Genomic DNA, 15,887 nt, shown 5'->3' with positions numbered 1-15,887 from the left:
ATAAGTGGTTGTAGATAGGAGTGGGGTGTTCTTCTCCCCCACCTCCAATTTAAATTGCCAAAGGAAGTGACTTTCAGTAAAAGAGAAAATATAAAATGGCAAGACTGCAACAGCTGAAAATTGCTGTTAACTTTCTTATGCCTAATAAGCAGTTATCACAATCAAATACAGAAGTTAAAACCTACAGTATCTGCTAAACTAACTTATTTTCATATTACAATTCAGCCATCATTTTTACTCTTAACAATTCAGGAACAATGCATAGCTTTCATATAGACATACATACATTGAAATGTGCATGACATTCATTTCATCATGAACTAGCTGATCATTTTATTTAACAAAAAGCTGTCTTCAACCTAGCAAGTTACAAGGAAGTTCTGTTCTGTAAAATTGAGCTGTACGTTTTGTATATGGTCTGATTTAAAAAGTATTTAGAGAGCTTTCAAAATGCCTTCTGTATACGTATTTAAATTTGAACCTCAGCTATAGTCTTCTGTCAGCATTGCCTTACTGCATGAGCTTTTCCTAATGCTCCAATCTTCTCAGTAGCTGGCTTACGTGAGAGAGCTAGCTTGAATGCTTTTCTAGATGTGTGAAGTGATATCGCCTAGTTGGAGCAGAATGGGTTAAAATATTTGTGTAATTAAAATAGTGCCTGTAACAAAGTAAAAAGATTTCCTGACCCTCATCTTTCTATCTGTTATAGCTGTTTGACTTACTGGAATGAGGCATGTAAGCTTTGACCGTAGACTGACATTCATGCAATCTTTTGCACGTTTCATGCTTGTCAAGTGATACCATGTTGGACTAAGTCATACTTTTCCCCTCTTTCCTCCCCCTCCTGCCCCCCCTTCACTCCAGGTCTCTCAGCCAGGGCAGTACGAATGCAGCCGTGCTGGATGTCGCGCAAACGGGGGGTCATAAAAAGCGGGTCCGTCGCAGCTCCTTCCTTAATGCTAAAAAACTGTATGAAGATGCTCAGATGGCACGGAAAGTAAAGCAGTATCTCTCAAACTTGGATCTGGAAATGGATGAAGAGAGCCTCCAGACACTGTCTCTGCAGTGTGAGCCAGCCACCAATACGCGTGAGCATTGTCATTTGTTATGAATTTCAGGGAAACTGTTAAATATACCTCTGTTTCTTCTCCAAGGAAGTAATTGGGAACAGTAACTAGACAATGAGGTGGAAAATGATGTGTCTAGTCATTTCCAAGTACTGAACATCTATGAATCTTAAGGAAATCATCTTGCAGATTAACAATATAGGGACATAGCATTTATATAGGAGATAAGGCTTTCAGATGATGTCATGCTGAAGTGCGTAAGGGTTCTTTAGATTTGTCTATACAAAGGGTATGGAGGAGCCAAAAGTTTCTCTACAGTTCTGAGGTACTCAGGCTATTGGTGTGAATAGGGTTGGTCATCCTGGTTATCTTGGCCTTGAGAGGGAAAAGGGGATTTCCTTCTGTCCAGGTGTTTGAGACACCCGGAGGGCTGTGCCTGGCCGCAGCAGAGGGGACCTTATGCTGGATATCGGCTTCATTTTGGTTTGAGGGAAGGCTGTATCTTATGCCCTTCCCTTCCTTCAGGGTAGCAAAAAATAGCAATTATATATCTGTTCTAAACCAGTTGTAGTCCTTATGATAGCCCAGTATAACAACTTCTTTTTGATAACTATAACAGTAGTCATTTATGAGAGTTTTATTTTGAGAAAGAGAGTAAATGTTCTTTGATAATGTACGTATTTTAAATGGAGTTAAATCTCCCCGTCTTTTCCTCTTCATCTTTTCTCTAAAGATATCCTACTGCATTAATTGTACAAGTGTTTGAGCACCTTTTAATTATTAATTGGAGGGCTTTGCACTGCTCCAATTAAAACTCCCACAATATTTTTAGCTAGTAGTCATTCTGTGCTTTCTCCCATTTTTTTGCAAAGTGCCGAAGAATACAGGAGACAAGCGATCTGGAAAATCCGAAACGTCACCGGTGGCTCCCCGGGCAGGCATCCAGCAGAAAGTGCAGCAGCAGCAGCAACATAAAGTAAACCAAGCATTGCAGGTCCCTGCCGTCTCTCTTTATCCCTCTCGCAAGAAAGTGCCAGTCAAAGACCTCCCGCCATTCGGTAAGCGGAACAATTAAGTGTTCGGTTTAATACTCTGAAGTTTGTTCGCTTATATTAGGGAGACATTTTCAATCGAATAAGGTTCAGACATTTATTTCTGGTAGTATTACATGCAGGTTATGCCAGTTCATGCAGTGTGTATGCATAATTCTCTTCTCTAGAAATGGAAAGAAAGAAATCTAGGAAAGCATCCTGTCAATTTAATCAGTATAAGTATTTACCTGTTACTAGCAGCTGGGAAGAATGAATGTTTCTGACTACCTGCCCTGGGATCTTGGTGTAACTTTTCCAAAGGGATTAGTGACTTGGAGTTTTTGAGTGACCCATCTGAGATGCCTCAGAAGTTTTGGTGGTTTTTCCAGAGTTGAACATTTAATGTGAAATTCTGGCCTGCTCAAATTGGTAGTCCTGTTAGAAACGTAAGCCTGAAGTTTCACATTGAGAATTCTCTCTTTGGCTTCTGCTTTTTTGTTGTTATTCAGTCGTTGCTTCCTGCATGTCACTCAGAAAGATACCGGACTATAGGAATTTCTTCTAATCTGATTTCCAAATCTATGTCCCAGCATGTGTACGTAACGTATATGCACTATTAAAGAATGTCTTACATATCACTTAAAGTATGGTAATATTCCTAATAAGTATATGTAGTGCATTATAATAGCCCTTCCTATTGCATGATGGTAATTTCACAAGAGCTTAATTCTGATTTCACTTTTTATTAGTTTTACTTGTGCATGGCTTAGGCTGCTAGCAAAACATTAGAAGCAGCAAAATGAGCAAGAAAGAATTCAATATTCATCTGGTTCTTGTTGATTTTACCATTAAATTTTAATCTTAAAAGGACTTTGAAGCACCATAGACTGCAGTTTTGCTCATGGTGGGAAAGTTTCTGAAAACTGACTAGGTTATGTTGATGAAGCAGCTGTAAATTATTGATAGCAGCATTGTGATCCAACAGATCAAAGATAAATTCTGTAGAATGCTTGACAATAACCTCTACCACAAACATTGGCAAAACTGTCAGAGAAGCTCCGTCTTCACTTTTAAGACTGTCCCAGGGTGGATTTTTGAGGGGAGGGGAAGGGAAAGATGGGTAAATGTTGCCTGAGAAAAGCAATTCTTGATGTCCTAGATCTTTACATCATACATCATCTTCAGGATGTTTTTACTCTTTAGTTTCCCAAAATAAGCTGGTGCAGAGATAGTTCTCAAAAATGAAAAAGAGAAAGGCAGCTGCAGGATGGCCTTCTTTTGTAAGCCTAATCTTATTAATCTTCTTTCCAGCTTTCTTTGACCTTCTAGGCTACTCTGAATAGAAAAGAAACAGAACAGTTTAAATTCTTACTATATAAACCTTCACTAACCAGTAAGATTTGTGTGTGTTTGTATTCAACATAATGTTAATTCAAGTTTCTCAGTAACCATTGCTACGCATATCCTTGATTTATATATTGTTTAGGCAGTATTCTGCAACACCAAATCTGCATTGTGTTTTCTGTGACAAAGTATTTATTTTAGGTGGCCAGAATGAAAGACCGGCTGCACTAATATGCAGAAATAAAGCACTATATTTTAAACAGGAGTAAGATTAAATGTTTTGCTTCATTTAAGCTGGTGTCAGAAACTCACAAATATACAGGAAAAAAATGCGTTTTTTTTCCTGTATGGTGTCTGCTCTATGAATGCATTGTGAAACAGAAAGATGTATTTATACTGGACTTTACATCTGCCTACATTAATTCTTATTTAAAGGCATTAATTCCCCGCAAGCTTTAAAGAAAATTCTTTCATTATCTGAAGAAGGAAGTTTGGATCGTCACAAGAAACAATCTGAAGACACAGTCTCAAGTGCATCTTCACAGCTGTCTTCTCCTCCCACTTCACCACAGAGCTCTCCAAGGAAAGGTATTAGATGTGCAATATTTCTCATCCTGTTTCCTGAAGCTCATAGACTTTGGAAACTTCTGAGAGAGAATTTGGACACTCAGGATAAACTACTGCTGCTCCTATTTTTGTCCCATGTGGTCAGCAAGAGGGCAGGAAGCGTAGTGCAGAGTGGGATACATGAAAGGATACCTGGGAACCTGATTTCAGGGATACCTGAGAGCCCTCTGGTTAGCAAAAGCCAGGAAAGATCGCCTGATCTGATACAAGATTTGATGCAGTAGGTCACTCTCACTGCAGCTGCTTCTGACAAAGATATTCCCATCATCAGTGTTTCCTGCCAGTGGAAGGATGTGCAGATTGAAACTTAAAATCTTTGTACAGCATTGAGCACACTAGCCTGTTAGAGGAATTATTTGAGGTGTCATGCGTCTGGATGGGATGTGACCAATGTATGACAGGCAGGCTTAAGATATTTGGGATTCAAATCACTAATACACAACGTTGATTATTCAAACAATGTATATGGATATTTGAGAAACAGTATTACACATTGGAGATTTCTTGACTGAGTTCTTTTTAAGTGACTTCATACAGTTATTTTTTTTAAAGTGAATTTAGGACTTTAAAGGGATTTTTTTTTTTTAAGCCTGTTTGTTTTTCATTGTACTTGTTCTGGTTATGAATTGACAAAACAGAGAATGGAGGCATTTTCCTGTAGTTTAAACAAAAAAAAAGTCCCTCTCGAAGTATGATAGCCTAGTTGTATTGCAGATAACTTCTAAGTTATTCTCTTTTCAGAATATCGTAAAAGTTGAGTTTAACGGTTACATAATATAACATTATGGTAAAATATATATATTGGGGTTGAGTCCTCATAATAGAAGTTCAGAATGCTGGAGATGAGTGTGTTGGAGACTTCCCTGTAGCAATAACTTTCCCTACACTGCACAGGGATGATAACGATTTGAAATTTATATGAGTCTCACTTTTTCTACTTTCTTATCAAATGGATAGCTAAGCCCTTTTCTTAACATGGTAGGTGGCAGTGCTGATCAGTTGAGGCCTCATGGCTCCAGACAAATGGACCTAACCAGTTCTTCCTCTCCTTTTGGAAGCGAGAACAGTAACAAGAATAACAGTTCACCAGGGGCCTCTGGGATAGGTGGGGCTTATGGAAACAAAAGGGGAAAAAATAAGTCCAATAAGATAAGCAGAGATCTGAAAAGGGGAGAGATGAATATGGCAAGAAAGTACAAACGCCTAGCCAAAATCTCTATTGAAGTGATATTTACTAAGGTCAGATGGAGGAGGATGTTATGTAGAGAAGACTTACATTATCACCTTGAGTCCTTATAAGCTATCATCATGATTTCTCCCAAATACCACATTAGCAAAGAGTGAATTTATATAAATATGGTCAGGCCTGTGCATTTCCTGAAAAAGGAATTGGGATTCTTGGCTCATAGTGGGAAAAGTACTTTATTTTTGCAAAAACCAAATCATAAACATGAGTTTAAATGAAAAAAACCCAACCCTTGGGTTAATGGTGACATGAAGCTATATTCTTTCAGACAAAAATGGTATGTTCTTTCAGACAAAAATGGCAGCATTAATTCCATGTTCTCAGCAAGTGAATTGATCAGAATAGATCAGTTGAAATCATCTTGACACTTACATGTAGACTGAAAGCAAAAAAATGAAACCTGCAGTTACTTGTGGATGTATGTTGTTTAATGATCTTTAACTTAGCTGGCAAGAGCATTCAGCACAACTTTGTTTAATACTAAAACAAAAGCTGAATTTGCCTCTGTGAACATGGTTTGCAGATTTGACACTACCAGACTGAGATAAATGCTACCTCCAAATTATGGTATAATCCTGGTAATATATGCTATTTGGAATGTAATTAGTTAGCCAAGTACCACAAAGAAAGCTTGAAAATCTGGCCCTCTCTCAGCCAAGATACATAATAAGCAGTCAGCCCAGACATCTGGGCTTCACGTTGTATCTGCTGTTCATCTCTGAAGTGTAGCTTTGCAGAACAGAAAAACTGTGTGAGGGTCTCTTGGATTACTTCAAGCAGTAATCTTGTCCAGGGCATCTCTTTCATTCCAGTCTTGGAGACAGTGTTTATGTACAGGCAATTTTTTGAGAAGTGAGATTTTGTAATGCGGAGATACAAGTATGATGATGCATTTGAAAATAATTTGGGGGAGGAGGGCAGAAAAGAAGGAAGGTGAGCAGTTGGTTTCTAAATGAGTAGTGCATGTTCCCAGAATCTTAAACCTCTTAATAAGGAGACAGAATACATGGTGTTACACAGTTCTGCTATGTATCTTTATCTTTTGCAGTGCTGCTTCTGTGTAAATGTAATCGTAGTTTTGATTTACTATTGCAGCAGTATTGCCAGCTACCTGGCAATATCTGAGCAGGCTTCTCCGAGTCTGATTAATGTGACCTTCCCTTTGCAGGCTATACTTTGGCTCCTAGTGGCACGGTGGATAACTTTTCAGATTCTGGTCACAGCGAAATTTCTTCCAGATCTAGTATTGTCAGCAATTCCTCTTTTGACTCTATGCCAGTCTCCCTGCATGATGAGAGGAGACAGAGGCATTCTGTCAGCATTGTGGAGACAAATCTTGGTGTGGGAAGGATTGATAGAAGAATCATGATTGAACCAGATCAATACAGCTTAGGGTAGGAATTTTATTTGTGCTTACTTACATTGTACTTTCATATAGTATGTATGTGGCATGTATACGTATATTTGTTCATGTAACTTTCCCTGTATCTCTTTCAAATTTTTTTTTCTCCCCTGCTCTTAAAAACTACTATTTCAATGCTGTGTTTTGTGATAATGCTCAATTTTCTGACAAGAAAAGGTTTTGTACTCCTGAGTGTGTGATGAGGTCTACAGCAGTAAGACTTTATCTCAGTAGACCTTATCATCTGAGCATTTAGTAGTGCTGTAGATTATCCTCTTTATGGCAGACTAGTATCCTAGCCTGTTTTCTAGATGGGGAATTAACTGAATTAGATGAGAAATTATTCATACAACTATTCAGCGATCAAGCTGAGAACAGAAATAGCTAGTAATTTTCCAGTCTGTTTCATAGAAAAGTGTGTATTTATCTAACTCAAAAATATTGTACCCCAAATATCTCTCCTAGTCAACGATAATTGGAAGCTAAAATTCACATGAGGCTGCTGGTTTTCTAGGTAATTTTCTAGGTAATTAACTTCTGTAATGGTGGGGAAGCTAGTGCTGTGAGGAGTTCTCTAAACCTCTAGCAGTGAGCCTTGGTCTGAAAATAATTGGAGCACTGGCTCCTATTTAGTCTCCACTTACTTTTCTGAGTTGTTATTTGGATGCTTCAGCCCTCTGAGTGGTTTCAGGGTTTTTAATCCTGCAGGGTCTGTGGATGGCAGGCCTGTTCCAAAACTGGTGTACTTCATGCAAACTCTTTAATCAGATGTCTTAAGTACTTGGAAGAGCAGGGTTCCAGTCTGCATAGCAAGCTGCCCTGGAAGGACAAATCCCAGGAGCCTGGATAGCTGCTAAACAAAAGTGACACTTTGTTGGTTTTCTCTGCTGCTACGTAAGTGATAGCGTCAGGCTTACTTAATCACTGAAAGGCTACGGAGAACATACTTGCTCTAGAAAGTGGCATGTGCTTCCCAAATTAAGGTTAAAATACATTTCCATTTGCAAGAAATGTTGAGAAGTTGGCTTTCAGAGTTTTCTAAGCAGAAAAAGAAAATCTGAAAAGCTGAAACCTAAACCTGAGTATCAGCCACCTTCTGCTAAAACTCTGTTTCTAACTTTTGATCCTTTGCTTCGCATGGCTGGAAAAGCAGTAGAAACCCTGTCTATCAGTCTGTTCCCTGTTATATATGTCAGTGCAGTTTGCCTGTCTTAAAGGGCTGCTGCAAAGTTAAGATTTTACCTTTTGAAATGACTCCACTGAAGTGTTAAGTTTCATCAGGATATCTATCCAGTAATTTATTTAATTTATTTTTGTTTTATTGAGGATGAGCTTGAAAGGAAAGTGTTCTATTCTCAGAATTGAATTAGTCATTAATGCAAATAATACTTAATATAAATTGCATCAAAACTTTCAATCATAGAATCATAGAATGGTTTGGGTTGGAAGGGACCTTTTAAAGGTCATCTAGTCCAACCCCCCAATATGTTTGCTTTTCTCTTGACTGTTGAATTCTTCATATGTCTTGTAATGATGTCCAATTCCAACGCTGGATTTATTTTTTTTTTCCTCTTCAATGTGCATCTAGCTCATATGCACCACTGTCAGAGACCAGAGGCCTCTATGCTGGAGCAACTGTGCTTTCTTCTCCTAGTACAGAAGAACTGTCACAGGATCAGGGGGATAGAGCTTCGCTCGATGCAGCTGACAGTGGCCGTGGTAGCTGGACTTCTTGTTCGAGTGGTTCTCATGACAACATACAAACAATACAGCACCAGAGAAGCTGGGAGACTCTGCCTTTTGGACACGCTCATTTCGATAGTTCAGGCGATGGGGCAGGACTGTGGGCCTCGGGCAGTCATATGGACCAGCTGATGTTCCCCGATCATGGCACAAAGTATGGCAGGCAAAGTCAAGGTAGGGAGGGCCTTGATCAAGCACAGTCCAGAGCAAGCTGGGCATCCTCAACAGGCTACTGGGGAGAGGACTCGGAAGGTGATACAGGTACCATAAAGCGGAGGGGTGGGAAGGATGTTTCGATCGAAGCTGAAACCAGTAGCATAACATCTGTACCAGCAGAGGAGTCAAAGCCAGCTCCCGTGCCCACTCACATAGCAGTATCATCAAGTAGTACAAAGGGGCTTATTGGTAAGTTAAGTTTTGTTTACCATGAAGTGTTTTAGTTCATTTGCTTATGGTTCTTCATATTGTTCTAAAACTGCATTTCTTTTGTCTGGTTTCATTGGTTTATTTTTAAAGCAAAACCAAACATTTTGCAGTCTCTCTCAAATTTTCCCCTTTAACTGTGCATTTATTGCTAGGGAGAATATCACTTATTGATGATTCTCAGTTCTGGCAGTGCCTTTGTGTTTCAAGAGAGCCTGCCATACATCAAAAAACTAGCTCAACTGCTGGACAGTGTTTTGAGAGGTTGTTGTATTTAGGTGTCTGTTCTGAAATGTGAATTTTTCTTCACAGTAAGGCTCCACATTCTATATTTAGATATCTTAATAAATGTGGCCTGATTTTTTTTTAGAAGCCTTTTACTTTATACATCTGTATGACTTGTCTGATAATTGTGAATATTCCTTACTTCTGAAAATGGGATCACTTTGTGCTTAAATACCAACTGAGATGTTTCTTCGGACTGCTGAAACTAAAGAGATTCCTAAGAAATTAGAACTGAAATACATTTATAATCACTCAACAAAAGAAAGATCAGATAATATATAAATGAATATGAAGGTATCTTTGGCAGTGCTTAACATTTTTCTCATATTGTTCCTTCTACGCATCCCAGTCCTTGGGCCATCCAAGACCTCTGCTTTTTTGCCTCTTTCATTCCTTTCATTCCCCTTTGGTTTGCCTTTCTTCAGGTTAATATGAAGAACTATCTAAAAGCCATTTTGTGCTGACATAGCTGAAAAAGTCTGCCAGATTGAGGTCATGCTGAGACCACTGTGATAAACGTTTTTTTCCTTTTCTGCCCAAGTATATTGCTTAGCAATGGCCCATTGCCTCAAAGTTTGGGTGCAGATCTGAATCGCTGAACTATGAAGAGGAGGAAGCTGTTCAGTTCAGGACTCCAGGTTCTGATTCATGCTGCTCTCTAATTTTAGTCTTTGATGCCCTTGGTTTCCACCAGAATGTGGAACTTGCCAAACTTTACTGTCAAGGCAGTGCTTTTCACTACATTTTTAGAGACTTGAGAGAACATGAGAGATCTGAAAATTCAAGCCACACACTTCCATACACTTCAGTACTATTAACTAATTATCCTGCAAATGTAACTCTGCATATCCCTGTCCAAAAGAAGCCACTATTTTTATATGGTTCTTTTGCACTGAATAGGCATTGATCTCTTGCAGTATTTCAACAGAATTTTTCTGCAGAATTTCTTCTGCATAGAAGTTACTTTTCAGAAATCTTTGAATAAAATTTCTCAGAAACTTCATGTTGCTTTGCTCAGTTAAAATAATTTGTCCAAGAAAAATACTTAGATTCTATTGGAAACTATTTGGTTTTGTTATAATGCCAAGACTTTATTTTTCATCTATAAAAAACCTCACATCCAACTAGCACCAGTCCATTTTAAGCTTGTACTGCCCTTTCAGTCAATTCCATGCTGCATAATGCAGGGTGATGTTGTCATCACCACTTGTGCAAGAATATACCATGTATGACAAGCTGTGGAGAGTAAATTGTCCGTGTCAGTGGTTTTTCCTGAGGTGTTTGCTTCTGTACTGTAAGTTAAGTGGTCACGTATTAAAGGGCTAGACCCACAAAAAGTATTCAGTATGAAAGTCCAGCTGACTTCTTTAAGTACATAACTCCAAAATAGAGAGTCATGTCTGTCTGCTGTGTGTCCCTGCAGAAGCTTAAAATTCTTAATCGCCGTTTCGTCCCTTGAAGTTGTCTGCAAGAGAGAACTTCTAAGTATGCCCAGAGTTAAGCCTTGTTCAGGTAAACAGTTGCACCTCAATGAGATCCACAAACTAGGTGGTGGTCTTTCCATCTCCCATATAAAATCATATTCAATCATTGTTCTTACGGGCATACTTTCAAGTATTAATTCTGCAGATAATACAACTGTAAGAGCAGCAGGCAATAATGCGTACAGAAAGTATGAAGATGAAGCCCATTTCTCTTCCTTACCTTTTTGAACTGTAGCTTACATCTCATTAAGCAATAAGATTTGTAGGGAGAAATAATGTATCAGGTGCTTCCCCCTCCACCCCCGCAAGATGCTAAAAACAAGGGTCAGCTCTTGGGTAGAAAGCCCATCTTCAGGATTAAGACAGATAGTCATGTGTTTGGGGAGATGCCAATATTCCTGATGGTTGCCACTTCTGTGGACTTGAGTCTTCCACGTTACTTTGATCAGTGTACGTTTTATTCTATACAATTGAGGGAACAGCTTCAGTTGCTAAGTTTAAACAAATTCCCCATGTAATTTGGTGAATTTTATTAGAGTAATGCTTCACTACTGGAAGAATAGCTATATCCTGTGTAGGCTGTATATTGTACACTTTCTTGCATGGTTTATTTTTCAAGACCTCATCGTCTACTGTATGGTAGTTAACTTTTGTCCTTCAGATTTTCTCCTCCTGGGATGTTGAGTTGGTTGACATTTAGTTAACTTTCACTGTTTATTTTCCTTTGAGCACTTTTCCTCTTACTGTCTCTTATAATAATCTGTTGTTTTTCCTGCAGCACGAAAAGAGGGTCGATATCGGGAACCACCTCCAACTCCTCCTGGTTATGTAGGAATACCTATTGCTGAGTTTGCAGAAGGTGGTTCCCATCCAACCAGAAAGCCTCCAGATTACAACATAGCACTTCAGAGGTCTAGAATGGTGGCACGGACATGTGAGACCCATGGGACATCAACTCCGCAGCAGCAGTCACATGGCCATTCAACTAGCAGGCCTGTGAACAAACCTCAGTGGCATAAACCAAATGAGTCAGATCCACGTCTTGCTCACTATCCGTCTCAAGGGTTTTCCACAGAGGAAGATGGTAAATTTCTAATTGTTAGATTCTGAGTGTGCTGCATGCAAAAATGGTCAATGCTTTCACAGACACAAAGCAAATTACGCAAATGTGTTCCGCCACAGAAATTCTTGCCATAATTTGAGCTCTCTTCCATCTTTCAAAACTTGCTATTTGTTAACTTTTTGGAAGGGGAGGAATTCAGTTCATCCTAAACATAATTTAAAATTTGGAATGTAGGTCCACCTGAATCTTGGACAACCAAGCAGTTGGCTTAGGCAACTTCTCTGGAGCTGCTGATGTTCACCAGGTACAGCCCTGGCTGCCCTGAAAATTTCCAGTGTACCAAATGTTTGGCACTAACCATGTATTTAATGGTCAAAAAAGTATCCTGGTCTATAGAATACCTGCCCATCCGCCCCATAGAGCATCGTTGGTCAGGTTTATTTGGATAATCACTCATGTTCTACCTGAAACTCTTAAACTGTGGACACTGGGTCTTCACACCAACTGCTTCACATGACGAGCCCACTACTCTTTTGCTACCTTGCTTGCCCAGGCATATCTATGTCTTTATGCATTAGCTCAGCTGTAGTGAGTGCAAGCGTAGCTGGATTGCATCTTTAGGGCTAGGTGCTCAAAATTTAGGCAGGGTGGTGCCCAAATCACATGTTTGAATGCTTTGTTTTGCTTAATGATAGAAAGGCTAACTTTCCCCTTCCCTCCCTAGCTGCTTAGTTACTAAAGTTTTATGTGCAAGGTGAACTCTGCAGTTGAACGCAATGGAAAAAAATGAAGTCTACCTTAATCGAATTGCTTCAAACTTTGAGAATTACCATGACAGAGAATTTTAATTGTTTCTACCAATGATGACTAAAGCTGCACTCAATTTGTATGCAATCTTAATTTAAATAAATCACAGATATATTCAGGGAAAAATGTAAGATGGCTTTATGAAGCTATTGGATAACTAGGAGTAGCTGTTGTGTTCCTCAGGCTGAGGAACTGCACCTTGCTCAGCTATAGCAATTGTCTTATTTTCTTCGAGAACAAAATTACAAAGGAATACTTCTCATGAGACCTGAAATGTACAGATATTGAGATTGTTTTAAAATATATACCTAATAGAACAAAACGGAAAACACATGAGCACAGTACAGGTTGTTTCATTCAGTAGAGGTCTTGTTCTATATGAACTAAATTCTGTTTTCCCCTATCCTATTGTGTTTGCAGAAGATGAACAAGTCTCTGCTGTCTAAGACTTGGGGCTTTTCTGGATCCAGAGTGAGCCACCTTAAAGGAGAGCACAAGAAGACGTCCCTAGAATAGGAGCCTTGGAACTATAGTTAAAGGATGGTGGACCTACTTGCCTCCTTCCCTGCCTTAAAGCAGCATGGGGCTTCTTCCTCCGCCCCTCCCCCTTCTGTCCCCTCTCCCCTTGCATGTGAAATACTGTGAAGAAATCGCCCTGGCACTTTTCAAACTGTGTTGCTTGAAATGCACAGTGCAGCAATCTTCAAGCTACCACTGTCGCTGTCTGCCACATCACACAGTATCATTCCAAATTCCAAGATCATCACATCAGGATGATTAACTCTGGCTGCACTTCCCAATGCCTGGAAGGGTTTTTTTAAATCTTCCTTTTAGATTTTAATCACAATCCTAGCACTTAGTCTCATTGGGATAATGAGATAAGCTAGTTGTCAAATTACATTTGGCCTTTAACCTACAAAGAGAAAAATGCATTGAAATCCTTCAAGGAGGCAGTGCTTATTTGCTTGTTTACAATGCCTTTGTTACGATTTTGTATGTTTGCATTTCGGAGATCAAATACTGCATCTGCATAGTAATTACAGTATTATTTCATACCTGTAAGTAGGGTTGCCAGCCTGAGCTCCTGGAAAGAATATTGCTATCATGTGGCTGAGCAGGGCAGAAGGGAAGGCAGAGGTTGTGGGATGCAGCCTTTCCTTGACCGTCTCGCTTCACTCTTAACGTGCCCCACCCTGGAATCTTCAAAAGTTTGTAAATGTTAGCGTTAATGGCATCCTCAGCCGTTAATGGCATCCTCAGCCGGGTCTAGTGTAAATGCAGAAATGCGTGCTTGCAACCGGCCGGTGATGGAAGAGGACACTGTGTGTCTCATACCTGTGCCTTGCGGAATACAGGATGGCATACTAAAAAAGAAAGTGTCCCATTCTAATGAGACAGATGGCAACCCCACCTTTAAGTTATATATTTTATTTTTTTTTTTTTTTTACTATATAGTAGTTATATTAAAAGAAAGATTAACTGGATAACATTGCAGTGAAGGCAAGTTGGGATGTCACAGCTCGTGTCAGCTGTTAACACTGATCTAATAACCTCCATCTATTGACTTTGGCATTAGGGGATAAACGAGCCTTTAAGTAATGAAAAATAACATGTTTAGATTTGCCAGCCTTTGCAATGCAGAAATAGTCACAACTGTTAATGGCTTCATGGAACACTGCATGTGTAGAGAAGGCCAATGTGTAGCAACCACCTGCTCACAGCTGCTATTAACCCTATAATGACTGAAATGACCCTCCCCTCTATTTTTGTGTTGTTTTTGCACAGACTCCGGAGAAGTGAAGGCTGCCAATCCGAGTAGTACTCAAATGTGAGGAACTGCTGGTCTTGGATTTTTTTTTTTTTTTTTTCCATTGAACTCAGCTGATCATATTGATCAGTAGATAAACGTAAATAGCTTCAACTTTTAAAGATCAAATTGCAGTGTTTTTTCACTGTATCAAACAAATGTCAGTGCTTTATTTAATTCTCTCTCCTGTAATCATAGCTTTTGTCTATTTGCTTATATATCACATTGTCAATTATACATTTGTAATTTTACATGTAATATGCATTATTTGCCAGTTTTATTCTCAAGGCTATGGACCTCATGTGCATATAGAAATACAAAATCCTAGCTCTATCACAAGTTGCACAACTGTTATATAAGCATTAAGTAATTGTAGACCATAGGACTGCTAATCTCAGTTCGCTCTGTGATGTCAAGTGCAGAATGTACAATTAACTGGTGATTTCCTCATACTTTTGATACTACTTGTACCTGTATGTCTTTTAGAAAGACATTGGTGGAGTCTGTATCCCTTTTGTATTTTTAATACAATAATTGTACATATTGGTTATATTTTTGTTGAAAATGGTAGAAATGTACTATGTTTATGCTTCTACATCCAGTTTGTATGAAGCTGGAAAATAAATAAATATAACATTAATGAAGTCCATATTGATTCTTATGCATTTTACATGTTCCACATACTTGAACAAATTTATGAAAAAATTTTACTTCTCTGTGTATTAATATTAAAGGGACATTGCCAAGTGATGTGGGCAAACCATTGGTGTGGAGTTTTTCTTAATATATCGTTGTGTTGCTGATAACTTTTGAAAAGTCTGGTGTGTGTACTGCTGAATGAGAATGACTGACTGATGTGTGTCCCTAGCACAAACATTTGAGATGCCAAAAAAGAAGTTCCTATAGGTATGGTCTTAGGGATATATAGCGTGTAAACAGTTTTAAAGGAAGGATTGTGTTGATTTGATATTCTGTATGGTGTAAAAGTAAGGAATGCATGCTTTAACATTTGGGTAGGGAAAAGTATGAAAGTCATCCATTTGAGTTTTTACCAAAGAAGGTATTCCAAGTAATAAATCAATAGCATCCCCAGTAACAAAAGTTGATGTTAATTCAATGTCAAATCTGTAGATTATTTTTTTTTTTCTCCAGACGTTAGATTCTCTCATTATTTTCAGTAGTATGCAGAAGGCTGGGTTAAAATGTCACTGCTAAAGCCATTATCAGCTATATCCCATTTAGCTTTAAAATGTTTGACAGGCATTGTTTCCAAATCTAAAATTAGTTCATTGCAAAGAGAAGCAACAAAATGCTCTGTATAGATTTAATTCTTCCTAATGTAAGTCTAGAAACATTCTACACTTAAAATACAATCATAAGCAAGTTAAAAATCATTGAAAATATAGTACTCATGTAAACATTCTCTTTTTATCACTGGATTCTTTAGCACTGTAAGGAAAGAATTTATGGAGACTATTAGATTTGTAGGGTGTGCGTGTGGGTGGAACTAATCTCTGCTAGTCTGTGGCTAGTACTTGTTGGGTACCTTCCAACAAGC

The 15,887-nt window shown here is 38.7% G+C and overlaps 1 protein-coding gene across 5 annotated transcripts in view; it reads left to right on the top strand.

Annotated features, from left to right (window-relative positions):
• Positions 1 to 15,079, top strand: part of RAPGEF2 (Rap guanine nucleotide exchange factor 2) — a 192,488-nt gene extending 177,409 nt beyond the window's left edge. For 3 of the 5 annotated variants that reach the window (XM_075500363.1, XM_075500362.1, XM_075500360.1), the window contains 7 exons: positions 865 to 1,088; positions 1,940 to 2,125; positions 3,878 to 4,030; positions 6,484 to 6,709; positions 8,306 to 8,865; positions 11,431 to 11,736; positions 14,308 to 15,079. In XM_075500363.1, coding sequence (XP_075356478.1) covers positions 865 to 1,088; positions 1,940 to 2,125; positions 3,878 to 4,030; positions 6,484 to 6,709; positions 8,306 to 8,865; positions 11,431 to 11,736; positions 14,308 to 14,354 — 1,702 coding nt within the window. In that variant the 3' untranslated portion in view covers positions 14,355 to 15,079. Of the gene's footprint in view, positions 1 to 864; positions 1,089 to 1,939; positions 2,126 to 3,877; positions 4,031 to 6,483; positions 6,710 to 8,305; positions 8,866 to 11,430; positions 11,737 to 12,942 lie in introns of all 5 variants that reach the window. The other 2 variants (XM_075500364.1, XM_075500361.1) reach the window with 2 other exon arrangements.
• The last annotated feature ends 808 nt before the right edge of the window (positions 15,080 to 15,887 follow it).

Source organism: Mycteria americana, chromosome 4, assembly GCF_035582795.1.
Source record: "Mycteria americana isolate JAX WOST 10 ecotype Jacksonville Zoo and Gardens chromosome 4, USCA_MyAme_1.0, whole genome shotgun sequence".
NCBI classification, from domain to species: Eukaryota; Metazoa; Chordata; class Aves; order Ciconiiformes; family Ciconiidae; genus Mycteria; species Mycteria americana.
Note: the sequence above shows the minus strand (reverse complement) of the source record. Positions and strands in the feature narration are given on the sequence as shown.